Source organism: Ranitomeya imitator, chromosome 2, assembly GCF_032444005.1.
Source record: "Ranitomeya imitator isolate aRanImi1 chromosome 2, aRanImi1.pri, whole genome shotgun sequence".
NCBI classification, from domain to species: Eukaryota; Metazoa; Chordata; class Amphibia; order Anura; family Dendrobatidae; genus Ranitomeya; species Ranitomeya imitator.
Window position 1 is genome coordinate 179,424,164 of NC_091283.1, and position 13,740 is coordinate 179,437,903.

Consider the following 13,740-nt stretch of genomic DNA (forward strand, 5'->3'; position numbering starts at 1 on the left):
AAAACCAGACAAAATAATAATGTAAATACATTCGAATCTGCCACTGCGTGGCAGCACACTCCTCGCCTAAAATCCAAGGGATTTTACTCCTTTATTAACTGCATTGGAAAATGCCCAAAGTCCATGGAATAGCTGCAAAGGAAAAGCATGAATAGATGCACTTTTAATAGACACAATATGCAAAAAGAACAGTTGTAGTCTTTGTTCATAAAAAGGGCAAAAAGGCAAAACAGGAACAAGTTGTAATGAAGGTGTGAGGCTGCCTCCTGGCGAAAGCCTCATGGAAAAAGAACAACAAACTGTAATCCAAAGTGTAACTGTAATCCACAGGGTTGCAAATCCAAGAATTCACAGCGACACAGGATAACTCCCGCCGTGAACTGATGAAGTTAACAAAGAACTATTCCTCAGTAGGCAAAAGCAAAATCACTTGGTGGATGGGCCTCAAAAATGATTTTGGTTCACCATCTTTAATGAGTATAACCTTTACTTTTCTAACACTGCCGTCATCACTGGGAATGAGCTTATCAATCCGTCCCATAGGCCAGTAAGGACGAGTAAGGTCCTGGTCTTTTACTAAGACAATGTCCCCTTCCTGCAAATTTGGACTTTTATTTTGCCACTTTCTTCGTTCCTGTAGCAGAACAAGATACTCCCTTTTCCATCTGTTCCAGAAATAGTTAGCTAAATGTTGCACACGCTTCCATTGGCTCTTATATATATTGTCAGATGGGCCAACAGGAGGGCTGGGTATGCCTCCTAACTTTTGTGTTAACAGGATGGCTGGGGTTAATATAGTTGGAGATTCTGGGTCTGTAGAAACTGGTACAAGAGGTCTGGAATTAATGATGGCAGCTACTTCTGTTAAGAGGGTGGTCAGCACCTCGTGAGTCAGCCTCACAGCATTTGAATCCATAAGCATAGAGTCCAAGATCCTGCGGGTTATGCCAATCATCCTTTCCCAAGACCCACCCATATGTGAGGAATGAGGAGGGTTGAAGACCCAGCTGCAGTTGTTTTCCGTCAACCAGTTTCGCACTAATGCAGGATCTAATGTAACTCCCTGCATGCCCCAACAAAGTTTGTACCACGGTCAGACCTCAATTGTTTCACTGGTCCTCTTATTGCTAGAAACCGTCTTAACGCATTAATGAAGCTGGAAGTGTCCATTGATTCAATTACCTCTATATGTACAGCACGCACACTCATGCAGGTAAACATCACTGCCCATCGCTTGCTGTTTGCTAGGCCTCCTCTAGTTTTACGCGCTGTGACTGACCATGGCCCGAAAACATCCAGACCTACGTAGGTAAATGGCGGCTCTGTACTGCACCTTTCTGCTGGCAGGTCTGCCATTTGTTGTTGCTCCAACTTCCCTCTCGTTTTAAGACACTGAACACACTTGCGAAGTAGGGAAGAAATGAGTCTCTTAGCTCCCACTATCCAGTAACCCGCGGATCTTATTGCTCCTTCAGTGAAATGTCTGCCTTGATGCATAATCATTTTATGGTGGTGCCGGATTAACAGGGTAGTAACATGGTGATTTTTAGGAATGATGAGAGGGTTTCTCTCCGACTCTGTAAGGGTGGACTTGTTCAAGCGCCCGCCGACTCTTAACGTACCCAGACTGTCAATAACAGGGTTTAGCTTGGCAATAGGGCTGGTCTGGGGCACACTCTGACCTTTTAGCAAACATTCCAGTTCTACTTTAAAAGCGTCCCCTTGCACGATGCGTATAACTATTTGTTCACTTCTGGCAATGTCCTGCGCATCTAGTGACTCCTGACACACATGCCACCCCTGACAGACAGTATCAGCATTTTTCTCACGAAAACATTTTGCAATATGGACTAACCTTGCAATAGCTCGTACAAGCCTCGTCCAGCTCGAGAAATATTCAAAGTGCTGGCGGTCCTGTCCCGCTCTGGTTTTATAAGTCTTGACTTCCTGATGGATCTCAGGATCGCTGTTGGGATTCTGGAGACTGAAGAAGTTGTCCTGAGTTGACTCCTCCTCCTTGTCCAGCAAGAATGATGGGCCTGTCAACCAGGCAGATTTCACTAGGGCACTGGCAGAAATTGCCCTGGTAGCGAGATCAGCAGGATTTAATTCAGACGAAACATAGTTCCACTGTTCAGGCTTAGAAGATTTCCTGATTCTTGTCACACGGTTATGTACATACACATAGAAACGCTTGGTTTGATTGTGAATGTAACCAAGGACGACCTTGCTGTCTGTATAAAACTTAACATTGTTCACATTGACATCTAGCTCCTGCTGCACAAAGTCTGCCATCTCCACGGCCAGCACTGCCCCACAAAGTTTAAGTCTAGGAATTGTATGATCAGGTTTGGGGGCTAGCTTAGCCTTGCTGAACAGGAACCCAACATGGTTTCTGTCTGAAGAATCTGTGATCCTTAGATAAGCAACAGCTGCTATGGCCTCAGTGGATGCGTCAGAAAACACATGTATCTCAGATCTTTTACTTGAGGCAAGAGGTATTGGTACATAGCGTCTTAACACATTAACCCCTTCTAAGGCTTGAAGGGATTGCTTCCAGGTTTCCCATTTTTTAAGCTTATTGTCAGGCAGCGGTTCATCCCAATCTTTCACAGTCTCTGAAAGCTGCCTTAATAGGAATTTACCCCGAATGGTGATGGGGGCAACAAATCCCATAGGATCATAGAGACTATTGACTACTGAAAGGACACCTCTTTTTGTAAACGACTTGTTGGCACAGCTGACCTGAAACCCAAAGGAGTCGGTTGACAAGTCCCATTTCAGGCCTAGGCTCATCTGCACAGGTGGCAAGTCTGACCCTAGGTTTAAGTCTTTAAAACCTGGAGCATGGTCATTAGGTTGAAAAGCCTTCATGACCTCTGCGCTATTGGAGGCAATTTTGTGCAGTCTTAAACAAGCTTTGGACAGCATACTCTGGGTTCTTTTTAACAGATCAATGGCTTCCCCTTCGGTGGGCAGGGACTTCAGTGCATCATCAACATAAAAGTCTCTCTCCACAAAGCGCTGAGCATCTGCCCCGTATTCTGCCCCTCCTTCAGATGCAGTCCTGCGCAACCCATAGGTAGCTACGGCAGGTGAAGGGCTGTTACCAAACACATGTACTCTCATACGGTACTCGATTACCTCCTTACTGGTGTCATTGTCACGATGCCACAGAAACCTGAGGAAGTTTCTATGGTCCTCTTGCACAATAAAACAATGAAACATTTGTTCAATATCAGCAGTGATGGCTACACGCTCTTTTCTGAACCTCAATAGCACCCCCACTAGGTTATTGGTGAGGTTGGGACCTGTAAGGAGCACGTCATTAAGGGATGTACCGAGGTGCTTTGCGCTGGAGTCAAACACTACTCTTATTTGGTTTGGCTTACGTGGGTGGTATACCCCAAAGAAAGGCAAGTACCAGCACTCCTCGTAGGCTTGTAGTGGAGGGGCTGATTCGGCATGGTTGTTGCCGAATATCCTACCCATAAAGGTGACAAAGTGTTCCTTCATCTGAGGTTTGTTGCTTAAAGTGCGCTGTAAAGAGTTGAGCCTAGATAAGGCTTGTTCCCGGTTGCGTGGGAGTTTGGCCCTGGTGAGTTTAAAGGGTAAGGGTGCGACCCAATGACTGGTCTTGTCCTTGACAAACCCACTGTCCATAATATTGACAAACTCCTCGTCTTCTACTGATGGGGCTATCTTGTTGTCATCGTGAGTTGTGCGGAAGACCTGTCCCCCCAAACTGTCATCATAAGGGGTGGGAATGACATCGGGTATCCGCACCATGTCAGAAGGCCCCTCTTTCACTTGGTAATGACAGGGACAGGGTCTGAAGCAGGTAGGACGGCCATTACTCAGAACATAAGTCTTAAAGGAACTCACACAGTCCGCGTGATGCATCCTATCCAGGCACACGTCTCCTACGATTACCCAGCCTAAATCAAGTCTTTCCGCATATGGGGCATTATCGGGACCATTGCACTGCTGGCGCACCTTGTGCATCCTAAGGACGTCTCTCCCAAGAAGGATTAGTATTTCTGCATTCATGTCCATGGGAGGAATCTCACTGGCCAGGTGCCTTAAGTGGGGATGATGACAAGCGGCCTCAGGCGTGGGTATTTCGTCTCTTTCATCTGGCATATCATTGCACTCAATCAATGCGGGTAAGGGAAAGCTCTTTGTGCCCTTAATTGGAGAGATCATGTACCCGCTGGCCCTTCTGCCCGTGGTGTCTACCAGCCCGGAACAGGTCCTGAGAGTGTAGGGAGTGGCCGGTGTCTTTATACCAAAGATGTCAAAGAACTTGGGTTTTGCTAGAGACCTGTTGCTCTGCTCATCTAACATAACGTACATGCGGACAGCTCCCTCTGGCTTCCCCTCTGGGTAAACACTGGCTAAGCATATTTTGGCACAGCATTTGGGACCGGATCCCTCCCCACAGACTTCAGTGCAAGAAGATGAGACTGTTGCTTTAGCAGCTACTGGCCCCTCACCCTCCCCGCCTTGGACTGGTACAGGACTGGGGGCAGGGGTATGCTGGGCAATTCCAGGAGCTAGGGCAAGGTGCATGGCTGTTACATGTCTATTGCTACTGCACTCAGCACATTTGACTTCTCCCGTACAGTCTTTGGCAATATGGTTGGTAGATGCACAGCACCTGTAACATATTCTATGTTTCTTTAACAACTCTCTGCGCTCCCTTAGAGCCATTGCCTTAAACCCCCTACAGTGATGAAGAGAGTGAGACTTGCCATGGAGTGGGCACTCTCTATTGGGATCCTTTTCCCTCGGGGCAGGGAGAACTGATGTAGCAGGAGGGGGCGTAGCAGAAGGGATGTCAGTTTTCTTGACAGATACAGTCCTTCTAATTTCTCTGTGTTTTGGTGTGGTGTTGTCATACCTCTTAGCGGCAGATGGTGGCATTGACACGTCAGGATCGGTGTAGACGAAACTGGGGTCATTTCTCACCCGCGCTTGGTTCTGGACAAACCTACAAAGGTAAGAGAAGGGGGGAAAGGACACACCATAATCTTCCTTGTACTTGGAGCCTTGTATTGTCCATCTCTCCTGTATGCCATGTGGTAGTTTCGCTACTATGGGGTTCACACCAAGAGCACTGTCGAGATATCTCAGTCCAGTGAGACGTGGGTCCGCCTTAGCAAACTCGAGTTCTGTCAGTAAATCGCTGAGATCCTGAAGCTTGCGAGTTTCCCTCATCTGGATCCTAGGAAAGTTTTTAAGTCTGTCGAGCAAGGCACGCTCAATGACCTCCGAGCTGCCATACGACTCCTCAAGCCTTTTCCAGGCGGCAGCGAGACCCGGAGCTGGGTTTTCCATGTGCACTGACCTTAGCGGTTTGATGCGATTGGTAGACTCTGGACCGAGCCAGCTGATAAGTAGATCAAGTTCTTCCTTAGCGGTGAGGCTTAGATCTGCGATTGCAGCCTTGAAGGTTGATTTCCAGGCCCTGAAGTTCTCTGGACAGTCATCAAACTTGGAGAGGCTAACTTTGATCAGTTCCCTGCGTATCATGTACCTGGCAAAGTCAGACAGATCTGACCTCTCGTTCCTTGTTGCCGCTGAAACTTGTAGTCCCTCTCGGACGGGTAAGTCGTTTGGCGTGTAAGGCTGAGCTGTACCAGGGTGGAACGACGTAGCATAAGGGTTGAGCTGCGGTTTAACCTCTGTGGTAACTGGTGGCTGTAGCTTGAACTGTGGCGGTGCGCTGGTGTTTACCTTGTGGTCTGCTGCAGGTGAGATCTGCTGATGTGTAGGCACATTTAAGGATTGGATTTGAGGTGGAGCCAGTGTCTGTGGTACTGTGACATCTGGTTTAGGCGGTTGCATGAGGTCGCTGTTAGGAGGCATGAAGGCTGATTGGTTCAGCACGTACTCAGCAGTGCGATCAGTCGGGCTAACCTCCTCTGTGGGGAGAAAACAGTCTGTATTAGTGCACTGGCCCAACGCTTGTTCCAGGACCTTCACTTTAGCGAAGGCAGCGGCCCTCTCCTTTTCTGTATGGAGGATTTTCAATAGGGCATCTGCTTTTGCCTGTTTGGCTTGGGCCTCTGCTTGTGCTTGTTTGGCTTCAGCTTCTGCTTCGGCTTCTTTCTTTGAGAAGGCACTCCTCACCTCTAAGTCTGCAGCGGCTATTTGCGCTTGGATGAGTTGGTCACTTAAGACTGACCTCCTGGAACTAGTAGTTCTGCATGACCGTAATGATCTGGCTGACCTGGTGATATGCCTGGATGCAGCAGATCGGTGTGATCTGGTCTCCTGTAAATGGACGATGCGGAGGTCTGCTTTAACCTTGGTGTTTTCAACTGACCCCTGCCTCTGCTGGCTCAGTTCTTCTATTTGGGCAAGGGTTAGTGAGGCATCTGGAACATTACTACTTTTCAGAAAGGTGATATACTTGGTAAGAAGCCTCTCATAGGATTCCTGCTTGGCAGATAAACGGTTAATGAACGCTGTTAATTCTGCTGTATCATCACCGTGAGGGAAAGCTGAGATGCATTGGGAGACTCTTTCCCATAGTTCACATAAGTTGCTTTCATATTCACCTTTTGTGTATATGTAACTTTCCACTACCTTTGTGGATGGGTGGAGTGCCCTTTTTGGTTTTGTGGCTGCATCTGCGCTCTCTGTGACTTCTGTGCACACAGGAATGTCCATCACTGTCACTGCATCAGCAGGCGAGCTTATATCAGACATTTTACTTCACTTTGCAATAAAGATGTCCTGTCACTTTAAATCTTTTTTGAGGCAGAAAGCAGGCTTTAGATGATGCAAGAAAGGAATACAGTCTATGATTAATCAAGATCTCTTTGAGCGCGTGGCGGATGGCGCGGACTGTAAATGGCAGCAAGCTGGGATTTCAACACGTGCTCTCACAAATGGAGGATGATGAGTCACAGTCACTCATAGATAAGCAGATTGTATGACAAATCGGATAGGATTATCACTTAATAGAGGGCAGATGGGTTCGGATTGTATCTTGAACAGTTGTGAGCACCATGCGGCTGCTAGGTGAGGCACACACACAGGCAGGTGTCACATTACACATTACAGTCTCTGATTTGCGCTGGGCTGGTGAGGCTTCAGGCAGCTTATGGGACACACACAATGCAGTGCTGAGAAATCTTCACACAAAGCTTTCTTCCTGAATATACTGTATTGTCTTTTTACTATTCTGTCACGCGTCCCTCACGTATGGACTGTCCTATGCTCAGCCTCATGAGAACGTTGCCATGTGTGGGAAACTGCATGCAGATATTACTCGAGTCGTACCTGAATTCTTCTAGTACATCCGTATCCACAAGACAAAGAGTCAGAGAGTAGATCACTTGGCAGTTTATTTTGCCTTGAAGCAAATCACGGTCCACTAGGTAAAAAGACAATTCCTTTGCCAGGTCAGAAAGTATGTCTTCCCACGATGTTCCAATTACAGAAAAAACACAGACAGGAAGAGGCACTGGAACTAACCGGAAAGGCAAGTCTCCACCCAGGTAATTAACATATACACATATACATGCTGAACACCAAGATGACCACTGGGTGGCAACAAATCATAACAAATAAGAATACAATACAAACCGAATGCATTTACAGAACAACTAGGAAAAACCAGACAAAATAATAATGTAAATACATTCGAATCTGCCACTGCGTGGCAGCACAGTCCGGGAACAGCTTGGAGGGGCATAACTATGCAACCACCTGGTTCCTCACTAAAGCCTCTGATGATGTGGTTAGACCTGAACCTAGGTGGATGCCAGTTGCTACTTCAGGCCATACCCCGGAGCCACAAAAGCCAACATCAAAAGGGGCAGGGAAGCAAGACCGGACAGAAACTGTTTAACAGGAGGACCTGTGGTTTGTTAGATAGAACAAGTCCAGTATAAGACTGCATGGGTGGTAGACAGAACAGGTTCCGTATAGGACTGCACGGTTCGGTAGACAGAACAGGTACTGGATCAGGCACGGACAGGATAGGTTCAGGAACACAGGGCAGACTCAGGTGCAGGACCACAGATGCTGGTTCAGACTGGACAGATGAAATGGATCAGGATTAGGTAGAAGCAGGAAGAGCTCAGGAACAGGTTACCACGGGAAGGGCAGGATCAGGTATAGAGGACAGACAGGATCAGATTCAGGAAGCACAGGTACAGGGACCTTACAAGTAGGTGTAAGATAGCACACTGATACTAATGTTGCTAAAGCACCTCCCATAGGGGAGAGTGCCTTAAATATCAGATGTCTCCCAGCTATTGGCTGGGGACATTTTCAGAAGCGCTGGTGCTGCCCTTTTCAGAGGCAGGGCACGCCGCATGTCTAAAGCACACTCTCAGGAGACCTGCATGTTGTGTGCAGATCCTGGGAGGAAGCAGACGCTGCAGGCACCAGAGCAGCTCTGGAGGGTAAGTGAACATGCCATGCTGAGAGGAGGAATAGGACTAATTCAGGGCCACCACCACTGTTCTAAGAAAGAGTATGTTAGGTTAATGCATCAAAATATGCTTCCAAGGCTGACCCCTGAATTTCTGCCACAGATTTGCTGCTGGTTTGTAAAGAAGATCCACATGAGAATTAGTGCAATTGTCATTCAATATAACAAATCATTGACATGATACTTATTTCCACACCGGCTCCAAACATCGGCATGTTAGCGGGGTTGTGGTTGATGCCTTGGCCCTCATGTGTCTGAAGACTATAACATATATTTTCATTGTTGCCACAGGAGATGTTAAAACAACGTATCTACGAAACAGTAAAAGAGTGTGAGCGGGCGATCTTCATATTTGATGAGATGGACAAGATGCCTCCAGGCCTCATCGACGTCATCAAGCCTTACCTTGATTACTATGAAGAACTGGATGGGTTATCTTTCAGAAAATGCATATTCATATTTCTAAGGTAAACATAGACATTTATTTTTAGCCCTTGTAGTGGCCAAGCACTAGTGATGCGCGAACATGCTCAGATAAGGTGTTATCTGAGCATGCTCTGGTGCTGAGTGTCTTCGGTGTTCTCAAATATTATGTTCAAGTCTCCGTGGCTACATGTCTTGGGGCTGTTCGACAGCCACAACACATGCATGGATTGTCTGTTTGTTAGGCACTCCCTGCATGTGTTGCGGCTGTCAAACAGCGACGAGACATGCTGCCGTGCCAACATATTATTCCAACACATTCAGTTCGCACCCGAGCATGCCACAAAGGTCTTTCCGAAACCCTTACAGACGCTCTGGTCCTTCATGACTCCCCTAGTTCTCTGGTGGAGGCCATGACCCAGGCCATACGAATGGACCGCACAATCCCTGAAAGATGCGGTGAACAGCAGGCTGCGTTCTGTTTTTAGATCTTTCGTTGCCTGACCTTGGACCTCGTTCTGACCATCCGTCTGTTTAACCCCTTCTGCTCTGATCTGCTATCTTCCTGGTATTGTGACCTCGGAACGTTACCTGACTATACCTTTATCTCTTCCTTCTGGTTATGACGTACCCTACTGGCTTCCGACATTGGACTCCTTGGCTATCCTGACTCACTGCTTGGCTGTGGGTAGTGACTCAACGTCACAGCACCATAAATTAGGGAATGTGATCAGGACCAGTGAGTTGTTGCTCCAAGTTGCATGGCTCATTCCCTTACATTATGGTGTCAAGTAGCCGGGATCTTTGATTGCGCGATATATGGTGGCCAAATAATAATGGGTCGAATAGGCAATGAGCGATTCTCATCCCGTCCAAAAGCACCAGAAGCATGTCCCTGTCATGGGTTTCATCAAGGGATAACCGTGCACTCAGATTGTGAACTTTATGTTCCGCCCTGATCACCTGAAACTGGATGTGCAACAATTCTGATTGTTTGTGGGTGTTACACCCAACGGTGGAGCACGTGAATTTGTGTACACACTGTGCCACAGACAGGGCTGGGCCTGCCTAGGAAGGGGTTTGGCTAAGAGGCTACTAGGTGTTCTCTGGAGCTCCTGATGATGGAGACCGGACTGGGCTGCAGGTAGCCGCCAGGTACAACTCCTAGGCAGAACCCGGTACTGCAGTTGTTGATCACCAGCACTGATTAAAGCTATGTTTAGACACACCAATCTAGGATACTGGATCAAAGAATGGCTGCACACAGACTGGGGGACAATGTACAGGCATTGGCCGTACTGGGACCATTGGACTTCGGAAACAGGACTGGCCACACCGGGACCAGCAGACCTCACAACTGCACTGCTAGAACACCAACTACCTAGTGACCAAACTTATTGCTTGGGGACTCCCTAAGGGAGAGGGAGTCTTTTATACAGGATGACTCCCAGTAATTTGCTGGTAGCCATCTTGAAGGCGCTCATGTAAGGGTGTGATTGGGGCTGTCATATGCCTCTCCCTCTCTAAACAGTGTTATAACATGTTGTGCTGCAAGGAGTTCTATGAGCACTAATGTACGCTGTTAATGTGATATACTGTTATTAATGTTGTTCATGTATAGTGTGTAGGGAAAGTCTAGTATTAAGTTTAGAGTATAAGGTATAGCATAGGACATAGAAATTACGTTAGAAAAGGGAAAGTGCAGTTGTGGGCACAATAACCTCAGAAAGTAAACAGGTTTAGGATAGAACCAGTTAATGTGTTCAGGAACAGCTCCAGTATGGGAGGGACAGTTAACTGGAGGAACCCTTACTGGTTAGGCTAGATAGAGGCTAGAGAGTTGGAGATCAGATTGGAAGATAAAGTGTTAGCAGCGTTCAAGGCAATGGGGCTGAAAAGCACGATAAGTACAGACTGTTCGGGCAGCATGAGGACGTCGGCTACTGTTTTCTGCAATGTTCGGGGGAACTACAGTAGACACTGGAAAATGTGTTTTATTCCCTTCCCACAAGAATAAGCTGGACAAGGAGACGGGACTCGGCCATTAAGCGAAGGGATGGCTCAGGCCGAAAGAACAGAAAATATGGAAATGTACTGTGCTGTAACATCAATTGAGCATGGACTACTAAGTAAAGTTGAACTGTTGGTTATGAAGTGAGTGGCCCCTGATTTGGGTGCGGATATTGTTGGATCCAGGAGCCTCTGGCCGAACCATGTTCTGCTTCACACACACACAGCACATAGGAATCAGGACACAGTATATTTGTAGGGTGCCAGGGTGTGGGAACCCAGCAGCCCTTCACCCATGGCTGCCATCCTGTGCACCTTACACTCACAGTATATACAAGCTGAGAGCATTTACTATATACGCATGCTGCTCCTTTAAGAGCAGGGGAGCTCGCGCGGACTAGGCTCATCACTGGGAATTGCGGCATGCACACAGAGCAGGAAGCATGCCCACGACCACCCCAAGGGCTGGGGTGCTGGTTAAGCCGGCATCCCTGCACGGAGGGAGAAAGGGACACCATGCAGGGGCGCCGGCCTTAGCGCTACAGTGGGTCACATGTTCTAGGAATTTTGCCCAGATGCCCCATAACCTCTGTATATTTCTACATACGACGGCTCCCTCAGGCTTCTTGTGTTTTATGTTACAGTAACACGGGAGGAGAAAAGCTTACAGAGCTGGCAATGGAGTTCTGGCGGAATCATAAGGAGAGAGAAGACATTAAACTGTCGGATGTGGAGAGCCACTTATCAAGGCATGCCTTCAACAAAAAGAGTAAGTGACCAATGTGCTGGGCGGATTCATGTAATGCAGGCTGATGCCCATAGATTTTAGATCACCGTATAAAGTTGAGTGAAAAACTGTTAGCCCCCTTCCTGATTTCCTATTCTTTTGCATGTTTGTCACACTTAAATGTTTCAGATCACCAAACAAATGTAAATATTAGACAAAGATAACACAAGTAATCACAAAATGCAGTTTTTAAATGAAGGTCTTTATAATTCAGGGAAAAATAAATCCAAACCTACAGGGCCCTCTGCTTGAGGTCACAAACAGATGGCCGGACATTCTTCTTTAGGATGTTTCGGTAGACAGAAGTATTCATGGTTCCAGCAAGTCTTCCAGGTTCTGAAGCAGCAAAACAGCCCCAGACCATCACACTGCCACCACCATATTTTACTGTTGGTATAATGTTTCTTTTCTCAAATGTTGTGTTACTTTTATACCAGATGTAATGGGACATGAACTGTCCAAAGAGTGTGACAAAAATGCAAAAGAATAGGAAATCAGGAAGGAGCAAACTCTTTTTCACACAACTGTACATGCATGCTTGACTCAGCTGAGTGTGCATGTATTTTCAATGAGAGACATTTTGCTTGGCTTACAGTGTCACTTTTTGTGCTCCTGGATCACCAGTTTGTATATTTTTCTCCTTTAGGTGGATTCTGGCACAGTAGTCTGATAGACAGAAATCTGATTGATGTCTTTGTGCCGTTTTTTCCTCTGGAAATGAAACACGTGAAGATGTGTGTGAGAGCGGAGCTTCGTCAGCGCGGCAGAACCATAGATGAAGAACTCGTCAGCAAAATTGCTGAAGAAATGTCCTATCACCCTGAGAAGGAGAGAATTTTCTCAGTAAAAGGCTGCAAAACAGTGGCCACAAAAATCAGTTTATACCTTTAAAGGGTTGTCCTTGCCTGACTAAAGGTGCCCATAATAGCTGTGGGCCGGCGGAGCGTTCATGTGTTTCCAATGGGGAGAGGGGAGTGAGCTGTCTTATCTACAGCGGCTTACCTGCCTTGAGATCAAAAGGATCACTGAAACTTAATATGTCCGATCCTTCTTTCCCCAAAAAATAAGTCAGGGCACCTACATGCAAATAAGATAGCTGTCCACCCTGACAAAATCCATAGTGTCCTGTAATGACGTCCACAGGTCCCTAGGTTCATATATATAGGTTTTATTTTTCCTATATCCGATTCCTGCACAGTCACCCTAGTATATTATGTACTGTAACCCTGGTATATTATATACTTACTAGGAAACAAATCCGCAAATACGGACAAAGAACAGGCCGAGACCATCAACAATGATATCGTGGCTGATTGGAGGGTGTTTGGAGTGAAGATTGGTGAGACGCCTTAATTTAGACAGTGTCAAACCAACTGAGGGTCAAGGATCTGCTTCATCAGTGGGAACCATATGTCCAAAGTCCTGTCTGAATGTTATTTCCCCATTGACCACTAGAGGACAGCAGAGTCTGTAGCATCCAAGAAAGAAAAAATAAAAAATAAAAATAGTAAAAAAAAAATGCCCCCCAAAAGGCACCGGACCACCACCACCACCAGTAGGTGAATTTTGCTGGAATCTAATGTGAAAACTGCCGAGATCTACCATTCCCTGCCGATGACCTCAGGTGCTGCCATATTACACTGTCTGGTGTAAAGAATGTATTTGTTTTTTGAAAGAGTATGAATTTCCTAAATGAGATTGTGTGATTCCTTCAATGTGTCCGTGATTACTCCGATATATCGTTATTATTCCATATTGCCCACTATTGCTCTGGGATATGCTATCACAGCTGGGACCCCACTGAACCGGAAAATGAAGGGGATTTTCTTCCCCTTGGAGCTTTTCCTTGCCGTCCGGCTCTCTCGCTACTCTTGTGCTGTGGCTTCTTCATTATAGGACTGGGAATGTGGTTCATTGGATTTCATGACCCTCAGTGAATCCTGCTATCATGCTAGAGGCCTCCCAAAAAAAGAGGGTATCCCAAAGCAAAATTAGGATAGGACTCCCCTGGTCCTGGTTAACGTCCCTTCATGCTACTGTTGGGGAACATGCGGTCTCCTGGGTAAGG

General features: G+C 46.7%; 1 protein-coding gene across 2 annotated transcripts in view; it reads left to right on the forward strand.

Moving 5' to 3' along the window:
- LOC138662463 (torsin-1A-like) overlaps window positions 1–13,387 on the forward strand; it is a 28,088-nt gene extending 14,701 nt beyond the window's left edge. For both annotated transcript variants that reach the window (XM_069748139.1, XM_069748138.1), the window contains exons 3-5: window positions 8,744–8,919; window positions 11,530–11,654; window positions 12,319–13,387. In XM_069748139.1, coding sequence (XP_069604240.1) covers window positions 8,744–8,919; window positions 11,530–11,654; window positions 12,319–12,563 — 546 coding nt within the window. In that variant the 3' untranslated portion in view covers window positions 12,564–13,387. The remainder of the gene's footprint in view (window positions 1–8,743; window positions 8,920–11,529; window positions 11,655–12,318) is intronic.
- The last annotated feature ends 353 nt before the right edge of the window (window positions 13,388–13,740 follow it).